The sequence below is a fragment of the Lygodium microphyllum genome, chromosome 30, assembly GCF_053477565.2.
Source record: "Lygodium microphyllum isolate KBCC chromosome 30, Lygodium_microphyllum_v1.1.10, whole genome shotgun sequence".
Classification (NCBI taxonomy): domain Eukaryota; kingdom Viridiplantae; phylum Streptophyta; class Polypodiopsida; order Schizaeales; family Lygodiaceae; genus Lygodium; species Lygodium microphyllum.
In genome coordinates this window covers 1,207,998-1,232,694 of record NC_141164.1, presented here as the reverse complement: position 1 = coordinate 1,232,694, position 24,697 = coordinate 1,207,998, and the positions used below count along the sequence as shown (strand labels likewise).

The 24,697-nt window shown below is 45.0% G+C and overlaps 1 protein-coding gene and 1 non-coding gene across 4 annotated transcripts in view; both read left to right on the top strand.

The window, feature by feature from the left end:
• Nucleotides 1-24,212, top strand: part of LOC148009479 (uncharacterized) — a 223,115-nt gene extending 198,903 nt beyond the window's left edge. For all 3 annotated transcript variants that reach the window (XM_087672326.1, XM_087672327.1, XM_087672328.1), the window contains 4 exons: nucleotides 21,873-21,941; nucleotides 22,687-22,773; nucleotides 22,866-22,930; nucleotides 23,443-24,212. In XM_087672326.1, coding sequence (XP_087528452.1) covers nucleotides 21,873-21,941; nucleotides 22,687-22,773; nucleotides 22,866-22,930; nucleotides 23,443-23,617 — 396 coding nt within the window. In that variant the 3' untranslated portion in view covers nucleotides 23,618-24,212. The remainder of the gene's footprint in view (nucleotides 1-21,872; nucleotides 21,942-22,686; nucleotides 22,774-22,865; nucleotides 22,931-23,442) is intronic.
• Nucleotides 1,210-1,312, top strand: LOC148009480 (U6 spliceosomal RNA). The gene has a single exon (XR_015689829.1). It is a non-coding gene; the product is annotated as a U6 spliceosomal RNA (small nuclear RNA).
• Nucleotides 24,213-24,697: the final 485 nt, after the last annotated feature.

Genomic DNA, 24,697 nt, shown 5'->3' with positions numbered 1-24,697 from the left:
GTGGCACGTTCTTAATGCGGATTCGCGGTTTTCCAGTTCTTCTTCATCGCTGCTTACTCATTTGGTGTGTTCCTGGAAACACGTCCTTCGAAAGGCTCAGTGGCACCCAAAGGAGGATCGCCTGGCTACTAACTCTTTTCAATTGGAATTACTGGCAGTCTCGCGTCTACTTTCGTGGGAAGGCAAACATGAGCTTAGACCACAATTCAACCGGATGGCATGTTTGGGCTTGTCTTCAGTTGCGGATGCCACCCTTGCCAGTCGCAATGTGCTTATCTCGTTTCGTACTGCTAGGAGGATTTTCCGGATCCCTCGTGGATATAGGCCTTTATGGGAACATCTCGTGACGGTGCTCCAGAGCAGACAACCCTTTCCTGCTCTTGCTTTGGATCATCGCTGGCAGGATTGGGACCTACAAGGCCGGTTGCCTTTGAGCAACGCTTCTGCTAATCAAGTGTATCATCTCCTGATTAAAGATAATCAATGGCTAGTTACTAAAGCGAATGCTTTATGGGGATTGCGTAAATCCCGCTCGTGGTGGAGGGTCACTGTGATGGAGGGCTGGGTCAACAAGACACCCTTTAAATACAAAGTCTTTCTTTGGAGAGTGATAATTGGGGGTCTTCCGCTTGCTTCGGCTCTTTCCAAGCGACGAATCTCCAATGGCATCTATTTCTTTTGCACCACTACTATGGAATCCGCTCGCCACCGATTTATTTCTTGCCCCGTCGCTAAGAAAGTCTGGTTATTTTTGTCGGCCGTTTGGCGAGGGGTGGTTTGTATCACACTGCACCCCTTTGATTGGGTTTTGGGCCAGCCCAAATACGCTACTCCCACACAGCCACATATGAAGCTCATGTATCACTTTCTTCGATACTAGGGCTGTTGGCATAACTGGACCATTCGGAATGCTTTTCTGTTTGACTCCGCCCATAATGTTCAGCGGCATATTGTGAGGCTTAAGGGCCTCTTGTATTGGCAGTTAGCTCTTCTCCATCGTTCTGATTTGCTCTCTACGGAGGACTTCCGTCCTTGGCATATGGCAATTTCCTCCGCATCCTTGCCATGAAATTGTAACTTGTAGTACTTAGCACCTCTTCGCATGATGACATTCATTGTCGTCATGTATCTTGTAATCAAGTAATCTTTTATTTTTTTCGTAATTAATACAATTACCTTTTACGAAAAAGAGAGAGAGAGAGAGCGCCTGTCTCTTCGGAGACATCTGATAAAATTGGAACGATACAGAGAAGATTAGCATGGCCCTTGCGCAAGGATGACACGCACAAATCGAGAAATGGTCCAAATTTTTTAAAGAGAGTGAGCACCTGTGAGAGAGTAAGAGAGTGAGAAATAAAGAGAGAGGACAGAAGCATGGCTGGGCTAGATATGGCTTTTATCGACCAGACGGTGGCAGCCCGTGGTCCGGATCTTGATACAGAGGAACCGGAGGATATGGTTCCTTGTACAGAGGAGATGCCTCCTAGTTCTGACTTTCCGCCTGTGGGCAAACGCTCCAAGCATACTTCCGAAGAGACAATGGGTCATCAGGAACGTTCCTATGCGCAAGTTGCCTCTGATTCTGTGGATTTGCAGGAGATTGACTGGGAGCACTTGATGGAGTTTGCCAATACTCTGCTTGGCGATTATGTCCAGCATAATCATGAAGCTTTTTCTGACTCGGGAACTGAAGAAGTTCTGGAAGCTACGGTGGACCCGAAAACTGTCTTGCGCTCTTTTTCGGTGTTTTATGACCGTGCGGTTGTACTATTCTTCGCTGGCAGGATCCCAGTGGTTTTCCATATTCGCCAGCGGCTGCACCATTTACTACAAAAGGAGTGTGTTGAGGAGATCTTTGTTGGGCCCCGAGGCTTCTATGAGGTGCTACTGAAATCGTAGAAGCATCGGACCGAGCTCCTGTCCAAACTGCCATTGTTCTTTGATCGCTGCTTGGTCCATGTGGTGCCATGGTGCCCTATGGCAAACTTTCTGCGCCTGCTTCAAGGTGAATGCCCGGTGTGGGTTGAAGTGGAAAATTGTTCGGCTGTATATTGGCCATTGTTAAAGGATGCCATGGCCGTTGTGGGAGCGGTGCTGGTTCCCCCAAGCCTAAGGGCCATGAATCGAAACCGTTTGTGTATGTTATGGGATACTGCTAGGAAAAGGCCTGCGTGGCTTCGCCTTAATTGCTCTGGCATGCATCCTTTGCACTTTCGCTTGAAATGGGGCAACTTTGCAGGACATTGCTTTTCGTGTGGAAAATTGGGGCATTTTATGGCCGAATGCCTAGAGAGGCAACCGTCTTCGGATGATGCGCATGTTGTGTTGCCTAATATTTTGGATAAAGGTAAACAACAAGTCATGGGTTTGGATTCCCGTAGCAATGACTGGCTAGAGGCATGTCCCAAAAAAAGTAAAAAGTTGGATGCTGGCCTTGGTGGATTCTGGGCCTAATGTTTCACAGGGTTCCGTGCGCACGTATGTGCGCAGGAAAGAAATGGTCTCTTCACAGCATACTGCGCGTACTATGGTTCCTTCTGCTCCCCGTAATCAGTCTACGAGGAAAGTATATATAGACGGTCCAAAGGGCCCACCTGCTAAGTTCGCGTTTGATACTAGAGGTAATGTGATTACACCCTGGGATCCTCGTTATCCCCGTTCCACTCCCAAGGAAGTGGATATTCCATCTACCTCTAAAGCGGGCCGTCAGAATTCTTTTGCAGTGTTAGCTGATTTTCTGGATGAAGGTGTCCTTGACATTCTAGCAGGAAAAGTTAAATCGAGGCAAGCGGTGCCTCGTTCCTGATTTCCTTTTTGAAGATATATGAAGATAGCTACGTGGAATGTGCGAGGAATTTGTTCTCGCCATAAGCAACATGCCATGTAGACTGTCTTGCATGAGAATCAATGGGATGTCTTGTGTGCAGTTGAGTACAAGAGCCATGGTGAAGCAGGAAAAGTTGTGGATAGCCATGGGTTTCGTGTGTTTTATGCAGGGACACATGCTATGCACTATTCTGGTGTGCTTATGATTGTCCATGAGAAATACCAGCCTGTTCTTATTAAAAATGATGTACAGGGCCGCTTTGTGGTAATCGATGTTTTATTTGAAGGAGAGATCTTATGGTTGCTGGGCCTCTATGCTCCAAATGACCCTTCGTCCCGACGGGATCTTTGGAAGACTTTGCAGACCTCCATGTCACTTGGCAAAAGGGGTTTTTTGATGGGGGATTTCAATATATGTGTTGACTCTTCTCAGTCCACTTCAGGGCATTCGATGATGCATGCTCTGGAAAGCTGGGTGTGGAATGCCTTTGCTCTTGAGGTACTTAAGCAAGATCTATGGTCTTGGCTCCACCCTTCTTCTACAGGGCTTACTTTCCATTCCGCACAATCTGCAACTACATGGTCGCGGCTGGACCGAATGTATATCATGCATGATGATGATTTTCTTCCTGAGATGCTGGAAATGACAGTCTTGCAGCAATGTGCCTTGGCGGACCATTTCCCTCTCTAGCTTGAGATACTTGCCCAACCCATTGCACCATTTATGCAGTTGCTGGATAGACTCCCTTTACGTTTCAACTCGTCTTATTTGAAGCATCCAATCTTTCAGAGCTATATGCAGCAATTGATTGAGAGGTTTTTATTGGACTTCGCCTCTGAGGGCATGGCTTCCTTTGAAAGGTTGCTCTCTAATGTGCAGCAAGTTGCTCGGCAGTATGGGATCCATCATGGCTCTATTTGTCGGAGGTGTCGACACGCAGAGGAGGACTTACTGGCTTTGGTTCATTCGTTGCTAGTGGACACCCCAGATGATGAATTTTTACTCTCACTAGTGATACGTGTGGCTGATCTTATTAAAGAATTTCGATTGAAATCTTATTAGTAGGCCAAACTGCACAACTTGACTGACAATTTGCAAGATAGCGCTTGTCAGACGCATAAGTTCTCCAGGATTCAGAAGGTCGAATGATCACCGATCCGCAAACCATTGTCAATATGTGCATAAATTATTTTCTGGATCTTCTTGGTTCTTCTCTGTCGCCTTCTGACCAGGTTACGCATGCATGCTCTGTCTTCTATGATTTGGTCCGCCATCAGGTTCCATTTGATATGCAAACTACTTTGGAGACAGATATTTGTGAGGAGGAGGTTATGGATGTTTTGTTACACCTGCCTAAGGATAAAAGTCCTGGTTGGGATGGTCTCACCAATGAATTCTTTGAGAGCTCGGCTACCCAACTAGTGAAGCCATTGGCGGCTATGTTTCAGCAGGTTTGGGAAACAAGGGTCATGCCCTCATGGAAAGAAGGCCTTATCAAACTGCTTCCAAAGGTTCCTTCACCGTCAATGTTGCAACATCGAAGACCAATTTCTTTGATGGGTTCAATGTATAAAATCTTTTCCAAAGTGCTGGCGAATCGGCTCCACAAGCACCTTCCAGCTATTATGCATCCTCTTCAATATGGTTTCATTAGGGGCCGCAACATTCTGCATAATATCTTAAATGTGCAAATGGCTATTGACTATGCAAGGCATTCTAGTCAGGAAGTGGTATTGCTTCAATTGGATTTGGAAAAGGCTTTTGACTATTTAGACTGGTCGTTCATTGCAGAACTTATGTCTGTTATGGGTTTTGGTAATCGAATGTCCCGCTTGATCTACACCATTAGTGTTGCGGCTTCTTCGCGAGTTATGCTCAATGGTGGGGTTACAGAGCCATTTGTTCTTGCACGTTCGGTGAGACAAGGTTGCTCTTTGAGTCCTCTCTTCTTTGCCCTGGCGACCCACCCAGTTCTTTCAATGTTATCTTCAATGGCAGCTTCTACTCAGCTGGCCGGCTTGTCTCTTCCTATGGGACAGCACTTCATTAGCCAATCTTTGGCTGATAATAGCTTTATGATTTTGCGTGCGGACAAGGACAATATTCGCAAGGCATTAGATGTTTGGACGCTCTTTGGTCATGCTTCTGGTCTTCGTATCAATGCCTTCAAATCAGCCATTCTGAGTTGCACGGAGTCTGATTTACAGTCATTGTGCTAGCAGGGTCAAGTGGTTCCCCGTGGTTCCATTGTCAGGCATCTTGGGTACCTGTTGGGTGTTGATGTTCACTCAAAGCAGCTACTAGAGTGGATTTCACAGAAACTGATAGCTAAGCTTATGTATTGGAAGTTGCAAGCGTGGCCCTTCCATGTCTGCCTCAAAGTGGCTCAGACAATTATGTTGCCAATACTCACATATTTCTTGCCATTGCTGTCGTAGACTCCTGCTACTTTGAAGGCTCTCACTCGCCCCATTCGTTTCATGTTATGGAAGAAGGATTCATTGCACGCAGGTATTTCGTGGATTTCGTGGTCACATACATGTACCCCCAAACACCTGGGTGGTGGAGCTATTTTGGATGCGGAAACTTATATGCTAGCACTTCGTTGGTCTCTCTTTCGCGCCATGTGTGTGGATCGCCACCCGTGGGTCATTATAGCCCGTTATTTTCTTGAGGACAGCGATCTTCGGCATGGCAATACACAACTTCGGAGCTCTTGGTGACATGTTCTTAATGCAGACTCTCGGTTTTCGAGTCCGTCCTCATCTCTGTTACTGCATTTGGTTGGCTCCTGGAAAGTGGTGCTCCAAAAAGCGCGTTGGCATCGAGCGGAGGACCGCTTGCATACTAACTCTTTTCAACTGGAATTGTTGGTAGTATCGAGATTACTTTCATGGGAAGACAAACATGAGCTCAGACCAAAATTCAGTTGGGTGTGACTTCAGTTGCGGATGCCACCCTTGCAAGTCGTAATGTCCTCACATCGTTTCGTACTGCCAGGAGACTTTTTAGAATCCTGCGTGGATACCGTCATTTATGGGAGCAGCTTCTGTTAGTGCTTCAGAGCAGGCAACCCTTTCCTGCCCTTGCTGTGGATCGTCCTTGGCAGGACTGGGCCCTTGCAGGTCGGTTGAGTCTGGAAAAGGCCTGTGCTAATCAGGTGTATCATCTTTTGATTAAAGATCATCAATGGCTGGGTGTCAAAGCTAGTACTCTATGGGGATTGAGGAAATCTTAGTCATGGTGGAAGGCAACTGTGATGGAGGGGTGGTTGAATAAGACACCTTTCAAATGTAAGGTCTTTCTTTGGCGGGTGATGATTGGTGGCCTTCCTCTTGCCTCGGCCCTTTCCAAGCGTCGAATCTCGAACGGCAATTGTTTTTTCTGCACCACTACTGTGGAATCGGCCCGACATCAATTTATTTTTTGCCCACTCGCTAAGAATATCTGGTCGCTCTTGTCACAGGTTTGGCGTGTGGTGGTGGGGTTCTCACTAACCCCTTTTGATTGGGTTTTTGTGCGCCCAAATTACCCCACACCACCATAGCTGCATATGAAGATCTTATTCCACTTTTTTCGATATTGGGGATGCTGGCACAATTGGACCACTCGGAATGCCTTTCTTTTTTATTCGGCTGCTAATGTACCGAGTCACATTGCGAGGCTTAAAGGTCTCTTGCATTGGCAGATAGATCTCATTCGGCACTCGGACTTGCTCCCTCGGTAGGATTTACTTCCTTGGCATATGGCAATTTCCTGTGTCTTTGCCATGACTTGTGTAACTTTTTCCTGGCTTCGTACTGGGATTCTCCACACGTTGGCTTAGAGCCCTCGTGTATCTTGTAATCATGTAAACCTGTACCTTTTTTTCGTAATTAATACAATTACCTTTTACGGAAAAAGAGAGAGAGAGAGAGATTTACGAAAAAAGAGAGAGAGAGAGAGAGAAGCAGACGTTTTCTTTTCAGGATCCTTCGTGGATACCGTGATTTATGGGTCAGCTTTTGATGGTGCTCCAGAGCAGACAACCCTTTTCTGCCCTTGCTTCGGATCGTCCCTGGCAGGACTGGACCTTGCAGGCCGGCTGCATTTGGAAAAGGCCTCAACTAACCAAGTGTATTATCTTCTGATTAAAGATCATCAATAGCTGGTTACTAAAGCTAATACTGTATGGGGATTGCGTAAATCTCAGTCATGGTGGAAGATAACTGTGATGGAGGGCTGGTTGAACAAGACACCTTTCAAATGCAAGGTCTTTCTTTGGAGGGTGATGATTGGTTGTCTTCCTCTTACTTCAGCCCTTTCCAAGCATCGAATCTCCAACGGCAATTGTTTCTTTTGCACCACCAATATGGAATCAGCCCGTCATCGATTTATTTCTTGCCCTCTCGCTAAGAAAATCTGGTCACTTTTGTTAGTGGTTTGGCGAGCAGTGGTTGGTTTCTCGCTAAGCCCTTTTGATTGGGTTATTGGGCGACCCAAATACCCCACACCGGCACAGTCACATATGAAGATCTTGTTTCACTTTCTTAGATACTGGGGCTGTTGGTACAATTGGACCATTCGGAATGCTTTTCTTTTTTATTCAGCCTCTAATGTTCAGGGACATATTGCTAGGCTTAAAGGTCTCTTGCATTGGCAGATAGATCTCATTTGGCACTTTGACTTACTCCCTGGGGAGGACGGACTTCCTTGGCATATGGCAATTTCCTCTGCGTCTTTGCCATGACTTTTGTAACTCTTTTGTTGTTTAGTACTTTATAAATATACCATCCATTACAGAAAAAAGAAGCAGACGTTTCCAATATCACAATTCTAGAGCATCAAATTAGAGAGAGATAGAGAGAGAGAGAGAGAGAGAGAGAGAGAAAATGGATACGCCGGAAAGCCGGGTGTGGAGTTCCTTTGCTTTGCATGTGCTCAAGCAAGATCTTTGGTCGTGGCTTCACCCTTCTTTTTCAGGGTTACTTTTCATTCCGCACAATATGCAACTACCTGGTCGCGACTGGATAGAATGTATATCATGCAGGGCGATGATTTTCTTCCCGAGATGCTGGAAATGAAGGTCTTGCGGCAATATGCGTTGTCGGACCATTTCCCCCTCCAGCTTGAGATGCGGGCACACTCTATTGCACCTTTTGTGCAATTCCTGGATAGGCTCCCTTTACGTTTCAACTCCTCTTATTTGAAGCATTCAATTTTCCAGGGCTATATGCAGCAGCTGATTGAGAGGTTCTTATTGGACTTCGCCTCTGAGGGCTGCTCTCTAATGTGCAGCGGTATTTCAGTTGAAATCTTATCAACAGGCCAAGCTGCACAACTTGACGGACACAATGCAAGATAGCGCCTGCCAGTCTCATAAGTTCTTTCGCGCCTTGCATGCGTCTCCGGCTCGCGAAAATATGACCAGACTCCAGGATTCGGAAGGTCGCATGGTCACGGATCCGCAGACCATTGTCACTATGTGCAGAAACTATTTTATGGAACTTCTTGGTTCCTCTTCCTCGCCTTCTAGCCAGGTTACGCATGCCCGCTCGGCCTTCTATCATCTGGTCCGCCAGCAGGTTCCAGTTGATATGCAAGCCGCTTTGGAGACGGATATTTGCGAGGAAGAGGTTATGGACGTTTTGTTGCACCTGTCGAATGATAAAAGTCCTGGCTGGGATGGTCTCACTAATGAATTCTTTCAGACCTCGGCCACGCAGTTGGTGAAGCCATTGGTGGCCATGTTTCAGCAGGTGTGGGAAACGGGGGTCATGCCCTCCTCATGGAAAGAAGGCCTTATCAAACTAATTCCAAAGGTCCCTTCGCCGTCAAAGTTGCAACACTGGAGACCAATCTCTTTGATGGGCTCCATGTATAAAATCTACTCCAAAGTGCTGGCGAATCGGCTCCACAAGCACCTTCCAGCTATTGTGCATCCTCTCCAATATGGTTTCATTAAGGGCCGCAACATTCTGCATAATATCTTAAATGTGCAAATGGCTATTGACTATGCGCGGCACTCCGGTCAGGAAGTGGTATTGATTCAATTGGACTTGGAAAAGGCGTTTGATTATGTGGACTGGTCTTTCATTGCAGACCTCATGTCGGCTATGGGCTTTGGTACCCGAATGTCCCGATTGATCTACACCATTAGTGCTGAGGCTTCCTCCAGAGTTATGCTTAATGGTGGAGTTACAGAGCCATTTGTCCTTGCACGCTCGGTCAGACAGGGTTGTCCTTTGAGCCCTCTCTTCTTTGCCCTGGCGACTCACCCGGTCCTTTCAATGTTATCCTCCATGGCAGCCTCTGCTCAGCTGGCCGGGCTGTCTCTTCCGTTGGGTCAGCACTTCGTTAGCCAATCTTTGGCTGATGACACCTTTATGATTTTGCAGGCGGACAGGGACAACATTCGAAGGGCATTAGATGTTTGGACACTCTTTGGTTAGGCCTCTGGGCTTCGCATCAATGCCCTTAAGTCAGCCATTCTCAGTTGTACGGAGCCTGATTTGCAGTCCTTAGGCTGGCAAGGCCAGGTGGTTTCTCGTGGCTCCATTGTCAGGCATCTTGGATACCCATTGGGGGTGGATGTACAGCCAAAAGCCCTGCTGGAGTGGATTTCACAAAAATTGGCGGCGAAGTTTATGTATTGGAAGTCGCAAGCGTGGCCATTCCATGTCCGCCTCAAAGTGGCCCAGACAATCATGCTCCCAACGCTAACGTATTTCCTGCCTTTTTTGCCATGGACGCCTACTACTTTGAAGGCCCTCTCTCATCCCATCCGTTTCATGCTATGGAAGAAGGATTCACTGCAGGCCGGCATTTCCTGGATTTCATGGTCACACGCATATACCCCTAAGCGCATGGGTGGAGGAGCTATTTTGGATGCACACACTCATATGTTAGCTCTCCGTTGGTCCCTTTTTCGTGCCATGTGTGTGGATCATCACCCATGGACCATAATAGCCCGTTATTTTCTTGAGGACAGCGGCCTCCGCCATGCCAACACACGGCTTCGGGCCTCCTGGTGGCATGTCGTTAATGCTGACTCTCGTGTTTCCAGTCCCTCTTCCTCTTTGTTACTACACTTGGTCGGCTCTTGGAAAGTGGTGCTCCAAAAGGCCCGTTGGCACCCAGTAGGGGACCGCTTGCAGACTAACTCCTTTCAGCTGGAATTGTTGGCAGTATCGAGACTCCTTTCATGGGAAGATAAACATCAACTCAGACCAAGATTTAATCGCATGGCCCGTTTAGGTGTGACGTCGGTTGCGGATGCTACCCTTGCCACTCGCAATGTCCTCGTATCATTTCGGACTGCTCGGCGACTCTTTAAGATCCCGCGTGGATACCATGATTTATGGGAGCAGCTTTCGTCGATGCTTCAGGGTCGGCAACCCTTTCCTGCCTTGACTGTGGATCGCCCGTGGCAGGATTGGGACCTTGCAGGCCGCCTGAGTCTGGAAAAGGCCTCTACTAATCAGGTGTATCATCTTCTTGTTCAAGATCACCAATGGCTGGGCGAGAAAGCTAACACTGTTTGGGGACTGCGGAAATCGCTGTCATGGTGGCAGAAAACGCTGATGGAGGGCTGGCTAAATAAGACACCTTTCAAATGCAAGGTTTTTCTTTGGCGGGTGATGATTGGTGGTCTTCCTCTGGCCTCGGCCCTTGCCAAGCGTCGCATCTCGAATGGCAATTGTTTCTTCTGTACCACACCGGCGGAATCGGCCCTACATCGTTTTCTCTCCTGCCCGCTCGCCAAGAATATCTAGTCACTCTTGTCGCACATTTGGCGCGCGGTGGTGGGATCCTCGCTAACTCCTTTCGACTGGGTTTTTGTGCGTCCGAAGTATCCCGCACCGCCACAGTTGCATGAGAAGATCTTATTTCACTTTTTCAGATATTGGGGATGCTGGCACATTTGGACCACGCGCAATGCTTTTCTCTTTGATTCGGCCTCTAATGTACCCCAACATATTGCCAGGCTTAAAGGGCTCTTGCATTGGCAGCTAGATATTATCCGACACTCCGACTTGCTCCCTCGGGAGGATTTGCATCCGTGGCATATGGCAATTGCCTCTGGGTCGTTGCCATGATTGGTGTAACCTTTTCAGTGCATTACTACGGGGCTTCCCCACACGTTGGCCTAGGGCCCTCGTGTATCTTGTAATCAGAAAAAAGAGAGAGAGAGAGAAAGAGAAAACCTCTTCACATGATGGCTTTGGGTCATCATGTATCTTGTAATCCAGTAATCTTGTATTTTTTTCGTAATTAATATAATTACCTTTTACGAAAAAAAAAAAAGAGAGAGAGAGAAGGTGGGTTCAATGCGATGGAGCTTGACCTAAAGCTCCATCGCCCTTGCTCTTGTTCAACGCGATGGAGCATCAAATTAGAGAGAGAGAGAGAGAGAGAGAGAGAGAGAGAGAGGAGGTGGGTTCAACGCGATGGAGCTTGACCTAAAGCCGTCTCGCCCTTGCTCTTGTTCCGCTGCTATCTGTGGACTGTGCCATGCTTGACGGCTGCCCATCTCGTTTTGCCTCCTAACTGCCGTTACACTTCGGCCTTTTCTTTCTGGGCGTAGACGGAAAAAGGTAATGTGGGTCCCTGCTTTTGTGTGTTCACCTGGTCCATTTTTGCCTTCCACGAGCTCTGCCCCTGCACGCCTGCAACCTGTCATCCGCAAATACGCCTGCTCTACAACCTGCGGTTCGTGTAGCGCCTAGATCTATTCCTGAGACACAAATACTGTGTTGGGAGAAGAGACAGCTCTGCCCTAGGCAGAAACAGACATGTTGTTCGCACAGTCTTCAGCACAATCTCTGAGCGTCCCTATACAGAGCCTGCAGTCTGGACTATTCCACGCGCAATCTGCCTGTGTGCACTGATAAAGAGAGCAGACCTGGTCCTGTACAAAGAGAGAGAGAGAGAGAGAGAGAGAGAGAGAGAGATTAACGTCTACATAAGGCCAATGTGGCCTATGAGACAAAATCCAGAGTACATCCATGTCTAATATCATCTCATCAGTAAGGTAAAGATAACATTACAAATAAGTGGGTGGCCTATGAAACAATACTGAAAATAACTATATGATGGGACTATACTAGGGTTGAACCATGTGTAGTGTTATTCCATCAATAGAAAAGAAAAGGAAAGGAAAGGAGAACTAGATCTGAGGACACACACGGACAGCAGTGACAGACTTCTTCTACAGAGCCGACCCTACTGACACTACTACAAACCTAGCAGAGACAGAGCCACCCCGCCAAACACCTTACAGGCCACACCGTGGTGTCACATTGGATAGAGCCACTTCCTTCGTCGAGCACGACGACCCCATCTACCAAGACCACGCCCGAGGAGGCCACACCATAGTCGGATTAGAGCCATTATCACGAGACACCGTAGACTCACCACCAGGCATATCAATGAAGCAACTAGGTGGGTGAGCTGGCCTCCTGTCTCGTAGTAGTGCAGTTCGGCACCTCTCGAGCTCCAGGAGGAAAAGACCTAGGCATCTCTGGTTCTCGTACTCCATGACGCAATGAAGGGGTCCAAATCCATCACGGAAGACGTAGTGGTACCGTCCTCGTATATCATAGTATACTGTGCATCTACATATGTAGTGCTCCTCCATCTCATGCTCTCGACCACAGAGCTGGCAAGTTCTATCCTCTGCTAGGGTACTTGTCCATTTCCCTGTCTCCATCTGAAGTCTATATAAGGAGGTGCGAATCTGTCCGATAGCAACCCGTACGTTATGGGAGAGATGAGTTTTCATATATGCTGGCCGAATAGTGAAAGTATCATCAGAGAGATGTAAGAAATGACTCGTGTAGAACTCCATCCTTGATCCTAGAGGGAGTGTTGGATGGATCCATGTCCTCGCTGTCTCAATCCTCAGGATATCAGCTCTGATCGCCTGGTTCAACTCTGATCTGGTGAGAGAAAGTGTAGGGCAATCAAGGCTATAATCCAAAGGTGGAAGACACTCAATATCCAAACCATGTAGGCTCATCCAAATAGTCATCTGTGAAAACCAACAGTTCTTCTCGCCTCCAGCTGCTAGTTGTCTAGATGAGGTTAGTGCCAATCTAGAGTATCTATGGCGTGGAAGTTCCCATAGTGTGTGCCAAAAGGTCATTGCCTTGGAGAGTGCCTCGGTAACTATAGGTGTTGCCCCTAGCTCTGCTCTAACAATGGGATGTGGAGTGGAGGGCTTACTCTTAATCATGCATGCTATCATCATGATCAATGTCCTTTTCACGCTATCCCAACCATCATAATAATCCCTCTCTATTCCAATCTGATCAGTGAGTGGGGTAAGACGCCTGTGGTACAAGCTGCAACCCCATACCTCTGCTCCATATAGTAATGTAGGTGTGACTAGGGTGTCAAACAACCAGAGTTTGGTGCGGGGCTCCTGGAACCTCAACCTGAGGTTCATGTTTCGTGTTCGCAACCTAATGGGTCTTTACAATTCATGTTGGCCACTGCCAATCATCTTATGTCGAATTATGTCCACAGTAATGAGGATAAAGCTAACATATTACTGGAAGGGGATCAAGTAGTAGCAGTCATGGGAACCAAACTAGTCCTACAATAGATAGCTGCTTTCCATGAGAGGGCAGCCATATTTTATTTTATTTGGAAGGACACCTTTGATCACCAGAATTCGTGCTTGGTTGCAGTCTATGCTTGTCAGTTTTGAACAATGCCCAGATGATGCTTTGGAGTGTATGCAGGTTCCCCTGGTTGAAGAGATTTATGATGGCTCGAAGGGGTTCTTTGAGGTTCTGTTTCGTTCTGCGGAAGTATGGGCTCTTGTTATGCAACGCATTCCTTTGTTTATGGATGGGCAGCTAGTTCATGTGGTCCCTTGGAGGCCCATGGTTGAATTTCAGGACATGCTGAGACAGGCTTGCCCAATTTGGATAGAGGTGGTGGATTTTCCTACGCATCTTTGGAGACTCCTCCCTATGGTACTGAGAACCCTTGGTGAGGTTTTGGTGGAACCTCGGCTAGCTTCCCGCAATAGGAATAGGGCATGTATGCTGTGGGATACAGGCAAACCTCGCCCGACAAAAATTCATTTTGAAGTTCCAAGCTTACAAACGTTGGTGTATGAGTTGAAATGGGGTACTTTTGCAGGACATTGTTTCAGATGTGGCCAGTTGGGCCATTTCGTTTCGAAATGCGACAAAAATACGGAGGTAGTGCAGGGCCCTATGGATCAAGATATGGAAATGCAAAACCACCACCCTCAGCACATGTTTCAGCAATTAGTACCTGATCTAGAGCACCTTCCCCAACAAGGTCGTGAGGAAGGCAAGAAGAATGACCCCCACGAGCGTGGGGAGCGTCCTTCGACTGTGGTAGGGCAAAATTTGTCTCCTCAGGAGGATTCTTGGGTCTCTGTGGTTTGTCATAATGCTAGGCAAGATTCTCGTTTGAATCCTGCCCATCCTTCGCCGCCCCCAATCACTCAGACCTTCCAACGCAGAGGTAGGGGTTTTTATATGAAACCTCAATCTTTGCATACCCCAGCAGTGGAGGATAGGACTTCTACAGCCTTGCGATTCGATGCTTGTGGAAGGCTTGTGCCTCCTCGGGATGGCTTCCACTCCTAGCAACTGTAGTTTCCTTCCCGAGCTTCGATTGCGAGTCTGCAGAGAGCAGATCTTGTAGATGTTATACGTACTGAAACGGAGAGATTCTAGGCTGCCAAGGCTATTGATGTAAAAGGAAAAGGGAAAGCAATGGTCCAGTAGTTTTTTCTTATTTTCTGATTGATCATGAAACTTGCTTTGTGGAATGTAAAATGTATTTCTTCAGGCAGCAAGCAGTATCAGTTGTGGAAGGTTGTTCTTCCGGGTAACTGGGATGTTTTTTGTATTGTGGACAAACAACATTCTTTGGCTGGATCTTCTTATGTGTATAAGGATTATGCAATCTTTTTCAGTGGTCGCGCTCCATATAAATCGAGAGTTATGTTGGCTATCAAATCCTCCCTGCAACCAGTATTGGTTTCTCAAGATACCCGCGGCCGATTTCTGATCCTGGAAATCTGTTATGAAGGGGAGGTTCTGTGGATTGTAGGTGTGTATGCTCCTTCTAATGCAAGGGATCGTCGTCAGCTTTGGGATGATCTGCACTACCTTGCCTTGGCTCGTCAAGGCTTTGTTATGGGTGACTTCAATGTCTGTGTTTCTGCAGATCAAGCGACCTCTCCGCATTCATTTATGGATGGTCTTGAGCGACAGGCTTGGGATGCTCTTGCAATAGCATCTTTGAAACAAGACATGTGGTCCTGGATGTATCCATCACAAGCCAAATATACTTATCACTCTTTGCAGCATCCAAATACTTGGGCGAGACTGGATAGAATCTACATTTGCCAAAGTGGCTCCTTTCTTACTGCAGTCATTGATATGCGGATGGAAAGACAACATGTTCTGTCAAACCATTACCCTTTGGTACTAGAAATGAGCCACAGGCCTGTTCAAGCATTCAAGGCTCTCCTTACCCGTTTGCCTCTTCGGTTTAATCAATCTTTTTTGCAGCAAAATCAGTTTTTGGAAGATGTTCAGCACCTGATAGCTTCTTTTAGCTTGAAGGTTCTATCAAGAGGGATGGAAGCATGGGCGGTTTTTAGGGATAATGCATGAGCCTTATCCCGACAATATGGTATTCAGCATGCTTTCTTGTTTCGAGCTGAATCGCAACATGCTCAAGCTTTATTAGCTCATTCCTTGGCTTTGTGTCAGACTGGGGATTCCAATGATGACTTGCTCACTTGCATTGAATGGCTGAAAGGCAGGGTCCAATCTCTTTAGGAAGAGGAGTATGCGAAATACAAACTATAAGCCAGAGCCAAAGCTTTACATGATAACAATAGTCAAGCTCATCAAATTTTTACTCGTCTGCATCAGAAATACGCCCGGGAAAATATTGTGCGCTTAAAGGATGGGCAAGGTGATATGGTGACTGATCCTGCCTCCATTACTCGGATGACTGTTGACTTTTATAGGGCATTGTTGGGTCCGCAAGAGATCCTTTCAGATGCTGTTCTCTCTGCTCGAACATACATTTGTGACCTGGTTAGTAATTAGGTCAAACCAGAATGGGTGAATTTAATGGAGGCCAATATTTCTGAAGAGGAAGTGGAAGAAATGCTGTCTCACTTGCCTCCAAGGAAAAGTCCAGGCTGGGATGGGCTTCCTAATGAGCTGTTTTCAGCCAATGTGCAATTGCTCAAGGACCCATTAACTCGATTGCGTCAGCAGGTGTGGAACTCGGGTATGATGCCTTCAAATTGGAAGATTGCAATCATCAGGTTGTTGCCCAAAGTTCCCTCTCCGACCTCTTTGAAGCAGTGGAGACCCATTTCAGTTATGGGATCATTATATAAAATCTTCTCCAAGATTATTGCCAACAGATTGCAGAAAGTATTTCCGCACCTCATTCATCCACGTCAATACGGTTTCATTGAAGCTCGGAATATAATGCACAACATTTTGAATGTCCAGCTGGGAATTGATTATGCCAAAGCTTCTAGCTAGCAGGTTGTTATGCTTCAGCTAGATATTGAGAAGGCATTTGATCATGTTAGTTGGTCATTTTTGTGGCAATTAATGTCTACAATGGGTTTTGGCCCCCGTACGATTTCTCTAGTTGATACCATAAGTCAGGGTGCTGTGGCCCATATTGCTCTTAATGGAGGGATTACGGAGGAAATCGCCTTATCTCGGTCTCTTCGGCAAGGCTGTCCACTCAGCCCCTTGCTGTTTGTTTTGGTAACTGACCCAATGCTCTCATTATTGGATAAGTTGGCAACTCAAGGTGAGATAGTTGGGTTATCTCTTCCTGGCGGTGGGCCAATCTTTGGTAGATGATTCTTTTATGTTCCTCAAGGCGGATCCTATTAATGTCAATCGGGCAATGGTGGCCTGGAACCTTTTTGCTTTGGCATCGGGTCTTCACATTAATACTTAGAAATCCACCCTTCTCTCCTATATGGAGAATGATCTACAGGCCTTGGGATGGAATGGAATGGTGATCCCGGGGGGCAATATAACTAGACACCTGGGATATCCTATTGGTGTGGAGGTTGCTCCCCGTGCTTTGTTGGATTGGATGGCATCCTAAATCCATGACAGGTTCATGCACTGGAATTCTCAGAGTTAGCCTCTTCACGTTAGGCTAAAAGTGGCTCAATGCATTATGATCAATATGATTTCCTTCTTTCTGCCATTGTTGCCTTGGACTATGAAGTCCCTTTTGGGTTTGGTCCAGCCTATCAGATTTATGCTGTGGAAGAAGAAAGGCAATCGTTTGGGGTAGATGTGAATCTCCTGGCAGCATGTCACCACTCCGAAAAGGATGGGGGGTGCAGCTTTGTTGGATGTTAATTTGCATATGGTGGCTTTTAGGCTGTCCCTTTTGTAGAGTCTATGTATTCAGTGTCATCCATGGTCAGATATTGCCAAATTCTTCATAGAAAAGATTGGCATCTCTCATGGAAGCACGGTTATTCATGCTTCCTAGTGGCATGTGCTTAATTCTACAAGGCCCATAAAGGTCTCCCAGTCTTTTCTCCTTTCTCATTTGATTGCTTCCTGACAGGAGATGCTTTGTTTTGTTGTCTGGCGTCCTCCAGATATTCGTAAGGAGGAAAATTTGCTACAAGGAGAAATACTGGCTTCCTCAAGGTTGTTGGATTGGCCACACAAAGATTTGCAGTGATATAAGTTTAATCGGATGGCTAGGTTAGGGTTGAAGACAGTCTGTGATAGGGTTATTCCTAGGCAGCCCCGCCTTTATTCTTTTAGGCGTATTCATCAGTACTTTAGGGTGCCTTGTGTAAACAGGGACATTTGGTCGTCAATACAAGACTGTCTTCAGAGGTTCTCTCCTTTGCCTACGTTACAGCCATTGCATCCATGGCGTGATTGGAAGTTTGTGCTTCCTGATGGCTTTCAGAAAAGGTCAGCGAATCAGATATATCATCAAATGGTGAAAGCTAAAAGATGGGTCACGAGGAAGGTTAATAAGTTTTGGCATCTCAGGGATAGCAAAAAGGAGTGGTGGGACAGATTTGTCCAGCTTTGGAAGTCTAAGGTTCCGTATCAAGGTGAAGTGTTCATGTGGAGGCTACTCATTGGGGGTCTTCCAACGGGAAAAGTGCTCCATGCCCGAAAGATCTCTGCAGGGTGCTGTGTTTTTTGTACCACATGTGATGAGACATTGCTTCACCTCTTTGTCTCTTGCCTTGTTGTGCGACAAATCTAGAATTTCATTTCCCGTGTGTGGTTCTTGGTGACCCAGAACCGCATACCAGTTCGTTCGTGGATTATGGGAAATATGTCCTGTATGCCATCTTTGTCTTCAGATTGTTCCTGCCTATTCCATTTTCTTAGATGGACAGCCCTGTGGCACATATGGCGTACTCGCAATGCCTTTATTTTTGATTCGGCATCGGGTATCCATGGGCATGTGGCCCGTGTGCGTGGATTGGTGTTATGGCAAATCACTTCTATGATGTCAGCTGACCTGGTCCTTCCAGACATTGCTGCTCCCTGGCTGGCGATTGTTCGCTCTACTCCAGCCGTTCTTTCTGTTTGATTTATTAGAATTGGTTATGTAATAGGTTGTTCTGAGAGCTTGCTCACATCTTGTAAATTTCTACAGAGACAATGTGAGAGAGATTGAGTATGCTGGCCTGATGGTCTGATGTAATAGAATGTAAGAGATACAGAGAGAATGTTGACCTGATGGTGTCATGTAAATATTTACTACTTAATTCAATTATCTTCACGAAAAAAATAAAAGAAGCAGGGCAGTCTTGTAATTCCTCTCAAAATGGGGCCTTTAAAGATGTACTCATTCTCAAACCCAATTCTCCTAGTATTTGCCATGTTGTTTGTCTAGCTATCTAATATGTAGGAGGCTGGCTGTTGGATCCTTGGTAGAGGGAGTGTAGCAACATCCCAACTCTTGAGGGGTTTGAGCAATGGTGCCTTTTCTCCTTGTCAATTCATCTCTCTTTCTAAAGTGTGAGGGATTTGTCTCTTCACTCGTCTCACTCTCTCTCCGGAGTGTCCAAGGCTTGTGCGGGGTAGAAATGCTTTGGTCACGTGAGTGAGTCCAAAGGAAGCCTTAGCATGATATATATACTTTGACCTAGCATGGGCTCAACCTTTGTTGTTGTTCTAAGCTACTTTGGGTCTCCTTGTGCCCTCTCTTTAAAGTAATGTTAGGAAGGCCCAATTGCCCTTTCTCTCTCTGGGACAACGGTTCTCCTGCTGCCCATCTCTTCTGAGGAAAGAGCTAATATCTGGAAGTTATTAATCCAAATCCCCGGCTGCAAGTCCCATGGTCCTGCCTTGAAAATCTAGAGCTCCAAATCAAGTGACTGGAAAAGGATGCCTGAGATTGCCATCTTAGGGAGATGCTCCAGTATCCTGATGTTGGAAGTCTGACCTCTTTCTCTTCCTGTCAATATGATTTGGAGTAGTTCATGGTCAATTAAATTAGTGCCTGAGATGATACTTACCAGCCCTCTTTTGTCAAAGCAAACAAATTTAATGTTTCTAAATAAAAGTTGAAAGCACTCTTGGCAGAATAGATTTTTTACTGTCAATTTTCAAGAATATTTGAGCCCCCTCCATTCTCTCTCATTTAGAGGACTGCAAAGATCCAGCAGATCTACGAAACTCAGCTGCAAACCAAGGATCCTATCCTCTGACATGGACTGTATAGTCAGTAAGTATTCCCCTCTAAAGTTTTCCACCATGTGGAAGTCTTCTCAATTGATCTCTGGGTTTCCCTATGATCACTCAAGGTGGCGGAAACCTATCCTCCTTTCTTGTCTTCTGGGTGTGTAAACTGCCAACAAGCTGGATAGTGTGTCAGCCCTTTGAATCACGGCCCAAGAAAACTGGCCCAGCTTTTAGACACCCCAATCCTGCACTTTGTGAACACATTGCTTTTCCATGTTGATGCAAACACTTGCTTGAATCTCAATAGCCCGCACTTGTTGGAGACTATATGTGTGGCTCATTGTGGTAAGACATTTGCATTATGGTCAATGGAATCGGTAGCAATCTAGCTAGGTGTTACGTCCTCAGACATCCGGATGGGTGCTAATAGCATTGGTCACAGTGGTCATGAAGTGACTTAGTGCAAATGCACTAAGAGAACTTCAGGGTTAGGGCAGCTAATTCCTATTTATAGAACTCAAGGCCCTATTGTGCACATTCATTGTGTGATCACCACTCTTGAACTCTTGGCTTGTTGGCCAACGCATCCATACACTAGAATGGTGTGGGTGGGTGGTATGGGACGCCCAGCCTTGGGATGTGGTCATGACCAGAAGTGTTGCTAGCTTTGAGGCTGAGGGGTGTTCCCATCTGGCTCTATGGCTGGGAGGTGAGTCTGATGTCCAATCCCTTTTATTTGCGGATATGACTTGTGTCGTGTCTTGTGTGCAAGTTCGATCCTAGGGAGATGTTTCACTAGGAGTTTCAGAAACAGGAGGTTTCGTACATAAGAAATGGTTGCTTACAAGTTAAGACATTTACATGCAACATAACTTGGAATATGTCAATGAATTATGATCAATAGTAGGAAAATTCCATCGTATTTTTATGGTGGAATTTTATGGATAATAGAAAAGTTAAACTTCTTCCTAAGTTTTGAACAATTCACGGCTGGGCTTTTTTATCTCTGGAAAGCTAGATTTCTTTTTCCTTATTTAGAAATTCAAGTTTTGCTAGAGACGTATTTTGTAAGTATGAAACACTTGCACATGAAAGAAACTGTATGAAACATGTTTTTATGCAACACTGATCCTTAAGGAGATGATGCTCTTGCAGAAGAACAAATTTATAGATCCTGCAACTAGAGCTCTCCAAAGGTCATAGCAAACTAGATGACTCTGATTGTAGAGGCCTCCATTGAAACTTCTCACATTCTATGAGAGTGCTCTTACATCCTTTGAGTAAGTTCAGGTGACTAATGGAGCTCCTCCACCTCTGGATGGTCTTTCTGTATCCTACCATAGGAATGTGGCAGTTTGACTTACATGAGAATCTTAGAGGCCTCAAGTGCGAGGAAACTCTACATTGTAGTTCTCCTGCTGTTAACCAGCACCATGTAGGCTGCTCAATAATTGTGCTTGGAAGAGATCAGGTATGAGGCTGTAGATGGTTGAATCACGCTTGAGGAAACCATTTTCACATGTAGTCTGACTTGTACATGTAGTCATTAATTACATGCATTTTCTAGTAATGATGTTAGTTGAATCACGCTTGGGGGAAGCATTTTCACATGTAGTCTGACTTGTACATGTAGTCATTAATTACATGCATATTCTAGTAATGATATCAGCTACTCCACCACATTACTGGACCAACCCCCAACACCACACCACACAACCCCCAAGCACACACCATAGCAAAACTAACACAACCCCCAAACCACCACCACCCCAATCCTGCCCCCCCTTTTGCAGGATCCTGTGGGCAGTTTCAACAGACCAGGGTCCGTGCTGCAGCCCACATGGTGTGGAAAAATCAGCCCACTGAAAAGGAACTTGCTCTGTGAAGTAGCTACCTCCTTGTGTGACTAGTCTGGGAGCATTGAATAATGCCCTCTTGTCATTTCAAATAAAATAAAAGAAACTTACTTTAGAGGAAAACACGGTATCATTCTTCATATAGGGGTGGATGATTGGAGACAAAAACAGAATAAAACGAGTCCACCTAACAGTCTCCTAATCTTGGAAAGGCAGTATCTTCAATTAGTCACATGAAAGCAGTGTTTTCTCAATTTGAGTAGTGGAGATTGTTGATGTCGTAAAGGGGATATAAAGGATTGCAAGGGATAGATGATTTTGGATGTCTGCTATCATTTTCTTTTGTTTGGAAGGGCAACATGGACTTTTTAAGGGTCAGATACAAGCTTTTCTTAATAAGGGAGTTGTTGCTTAATGTTTATGAGGCTTGAATTTTTAGGTGGAGTCCATGCAATTTTTAATGCTTGCTGTTTATATGCAGTGCAGGTTCTTCCTTTCATAGGATATGCTGTATCACTTTTCCTTTTCTACTCATCTGTACCTCTAATCCTGAAGGTTGGTATTGAGTTGCAGAATGTACATATTGAAGAGTTTTGTTAGTCTCTCTCTAGCAGGCTCTTAAGAAAGCATCAAAGGTTCCCGTGTCTTGGTTACTAAATTTACAATCAATCTGTGTGAAATACATCATTTAGGGTGGTGGAAGAGAAACGTGAAATCTTTAATGGACATGATTTGCCCTGGGTCCTTCATTGGGTATCCTGGAAAGATGAGGTGGACTTGGCATTAATCCTTGACTATATGTAGAAAAATCTGTGGCAATGTCTACCCAACTTTCAAATGAATAGGCTGGTGGGAAACACTTTTTGTTAATACTCTACTCTTATATGGATACTCCTCCAATTCTCAACTTTGAAGGGTTTCCAACTCTGACTTGTGCAAAACAGTAGAAATATTTTGTGACTGCATTGTTACTCTCATGGCAGTACTACATTAATATCCAATTTAGAATGGGCTTGCACTTTTGTCTCACATAATACATCCATGGTTACTGTTAAACTGGAAATAGCAGTACAATTTTCTGTGACTATTAAGGAGGGCAATCAGTTATTTAGGTTTACTAATTTCAAGCATTCATCAAGATTAAAACCTGCAACATAAGTTATCCACTATTTCACTGGTTTAACTTAGATTCCCTTTTGCATGAAGATATGTTTCTTGTAACTCGTGAGCCTTCAGGTGCCTATATTTCACAGAGAAAGGCACACGAGTTCTAATCCTGTTTTACCATATGTTTTGACAGCTTAGTGGTTCTGCTCTATTGAATCTCTCCCTGCTCACATCGGACATGTGGGCAGTTGCCATTCGTGTATTTGCTTATCAACAAGTGGTATGTAATACGTGTTTTCCATTGCATGCCAATTTCTGTCATCAAATCTTTGTGATAATTAATAATTCAGTTACTCTAATCTGTGTCTTCAGGTGGATTGGCTGTTCTTTGTAGCATTTGCGACAGTAGCAATCGGCCTTGTGATCTATAGTGCCAGGTGAGGAAAATAGTGTAGTTGCTTTTTACATTTGATATGTAGATTACCCTGTAAATAATGTTTCAGCTGTGGTTATTAGGTTCTTGGAAAAAGGCAGGCTAGTCATTGAGACTGCATGACTGGATAGATTTCTGCTACTTGTAAGATACGAAGCACATTTTTGCAGCCAGCCCTTCGTTAGTGGACCAGTTAGGCGCAGGCATCCAGTCCTAGAAATTCTAAATGGCACTTTGTTTGCCGGACCGATTAGGCACGGGCATCCATTCCTGCCGAATTCATTATTGCCACCTGCTTTCCAAAATACTCCTCGACTTTTTCGGAAATATGGGTGACCATTTTGTCTCTCAAAAAGTCTATTAGCAAGTGTCCTTTCTTTAGCTATAGGAAAAGAGATCAAACCTTAAACTGTCTATGTCTAGGGGCCTAATGTGTAACTATGGCACACTGCACGTTTGTTAATGCACAATCTCAAAACATTTTAAATTTAAATACAAGCCAAACTGGTTTTGCAGTGGTAAAAGTGGCAAATCGAGTTCATCAACAACAGATACCAGTGTTGAAGATGTAGTCTATAAGCGGGTTGAGACAACAGGTGATGAACACGATGCAGAGCTGCAAGAATCTCAGAAGGTCATGGCTTCATCAACTAGTCCGAAAGTTGGGATTGCTGGCAGCGCAAATGTCTAAGGATTTTGTGGTGCTGTTATGTGATCACATGTTTTTCTCTTATTTTAACTGGATTACACCAGTGCTTCCTTTTGTCATCTGCCAAACATATTTGTAAAGAGATTCGTACCGAACTTTACATGGTGCAAACTTCGATTACAGAGCTTGAGAATCACAATAAGATGATGATGTATTATTGTCTGTTGTTGTGATGCCATTTCAAAGTGCACAATTCCATTTCTCTATTCAATTTCCTGTTTGCCTGTAGTAAATATAGTACCTCTCTAAGAGATCTTTGAAAAGCATCAAGAAGTTCCTGTAGCTGTTTAGTTGCAGCAGGACTACAGTTTCATTAATTTAATATTATAAGTTTGTGCTTTAGAGGATGTTGGATGGAGCTTCCAAAACATGAGCTAGTGGGGAAACTGAAGTGTATGTAGGTTCAGAAATCTTCAAAGCTCTGTTCATGTTCCATAAGTAATATGGAAGTGTACACACATTTGAGGCAGGCACATTGTTTGTGTCAGACCGATTCCTTTGTAAACCTCAGAACAATTGCCTTTACTATTGTCCAACATGACACATGGTCAAGAGGTGCAGAGTCTTTCTTTGATATCACAGACAGATATTATAAACAATTGCCCTTACTTTCACATGGTATTGATCTAAGCTTTGCTTCATTCTTATTTCTGCTGCAAATCATAGCCAATCTTTGGCTCTTACTCTTTTACTTGGTACCCTAAAACAAATCTACAAATCCTTGTATGACTAAAAAGATAGTCAAAATCCATGTGGCATAGTATAAACCTATCATCAATAAACGAAAGAAAGAAGGCAAGTAATGGCAATGGTAGTGGTCATAGTATAGGGACATTCAAGAAACGAGAAAAAAGTGGGATGGGTTTGAGCTAAGTTTAAAAGCCACGCTGTGGCAATAATGAGCATTTTGAATATCAATCAATATTAAAATAAGTTTTAAAATGATGTTTCATTTGGAGAAATAGTAGAAGAATTAGTGTTCATGAACCAATCTAAGGCTCCTAAAATGTAGAAATTTCTTAAAATTTAGAGATCTTGTAATGCCACCATCTTTGAAAGTTT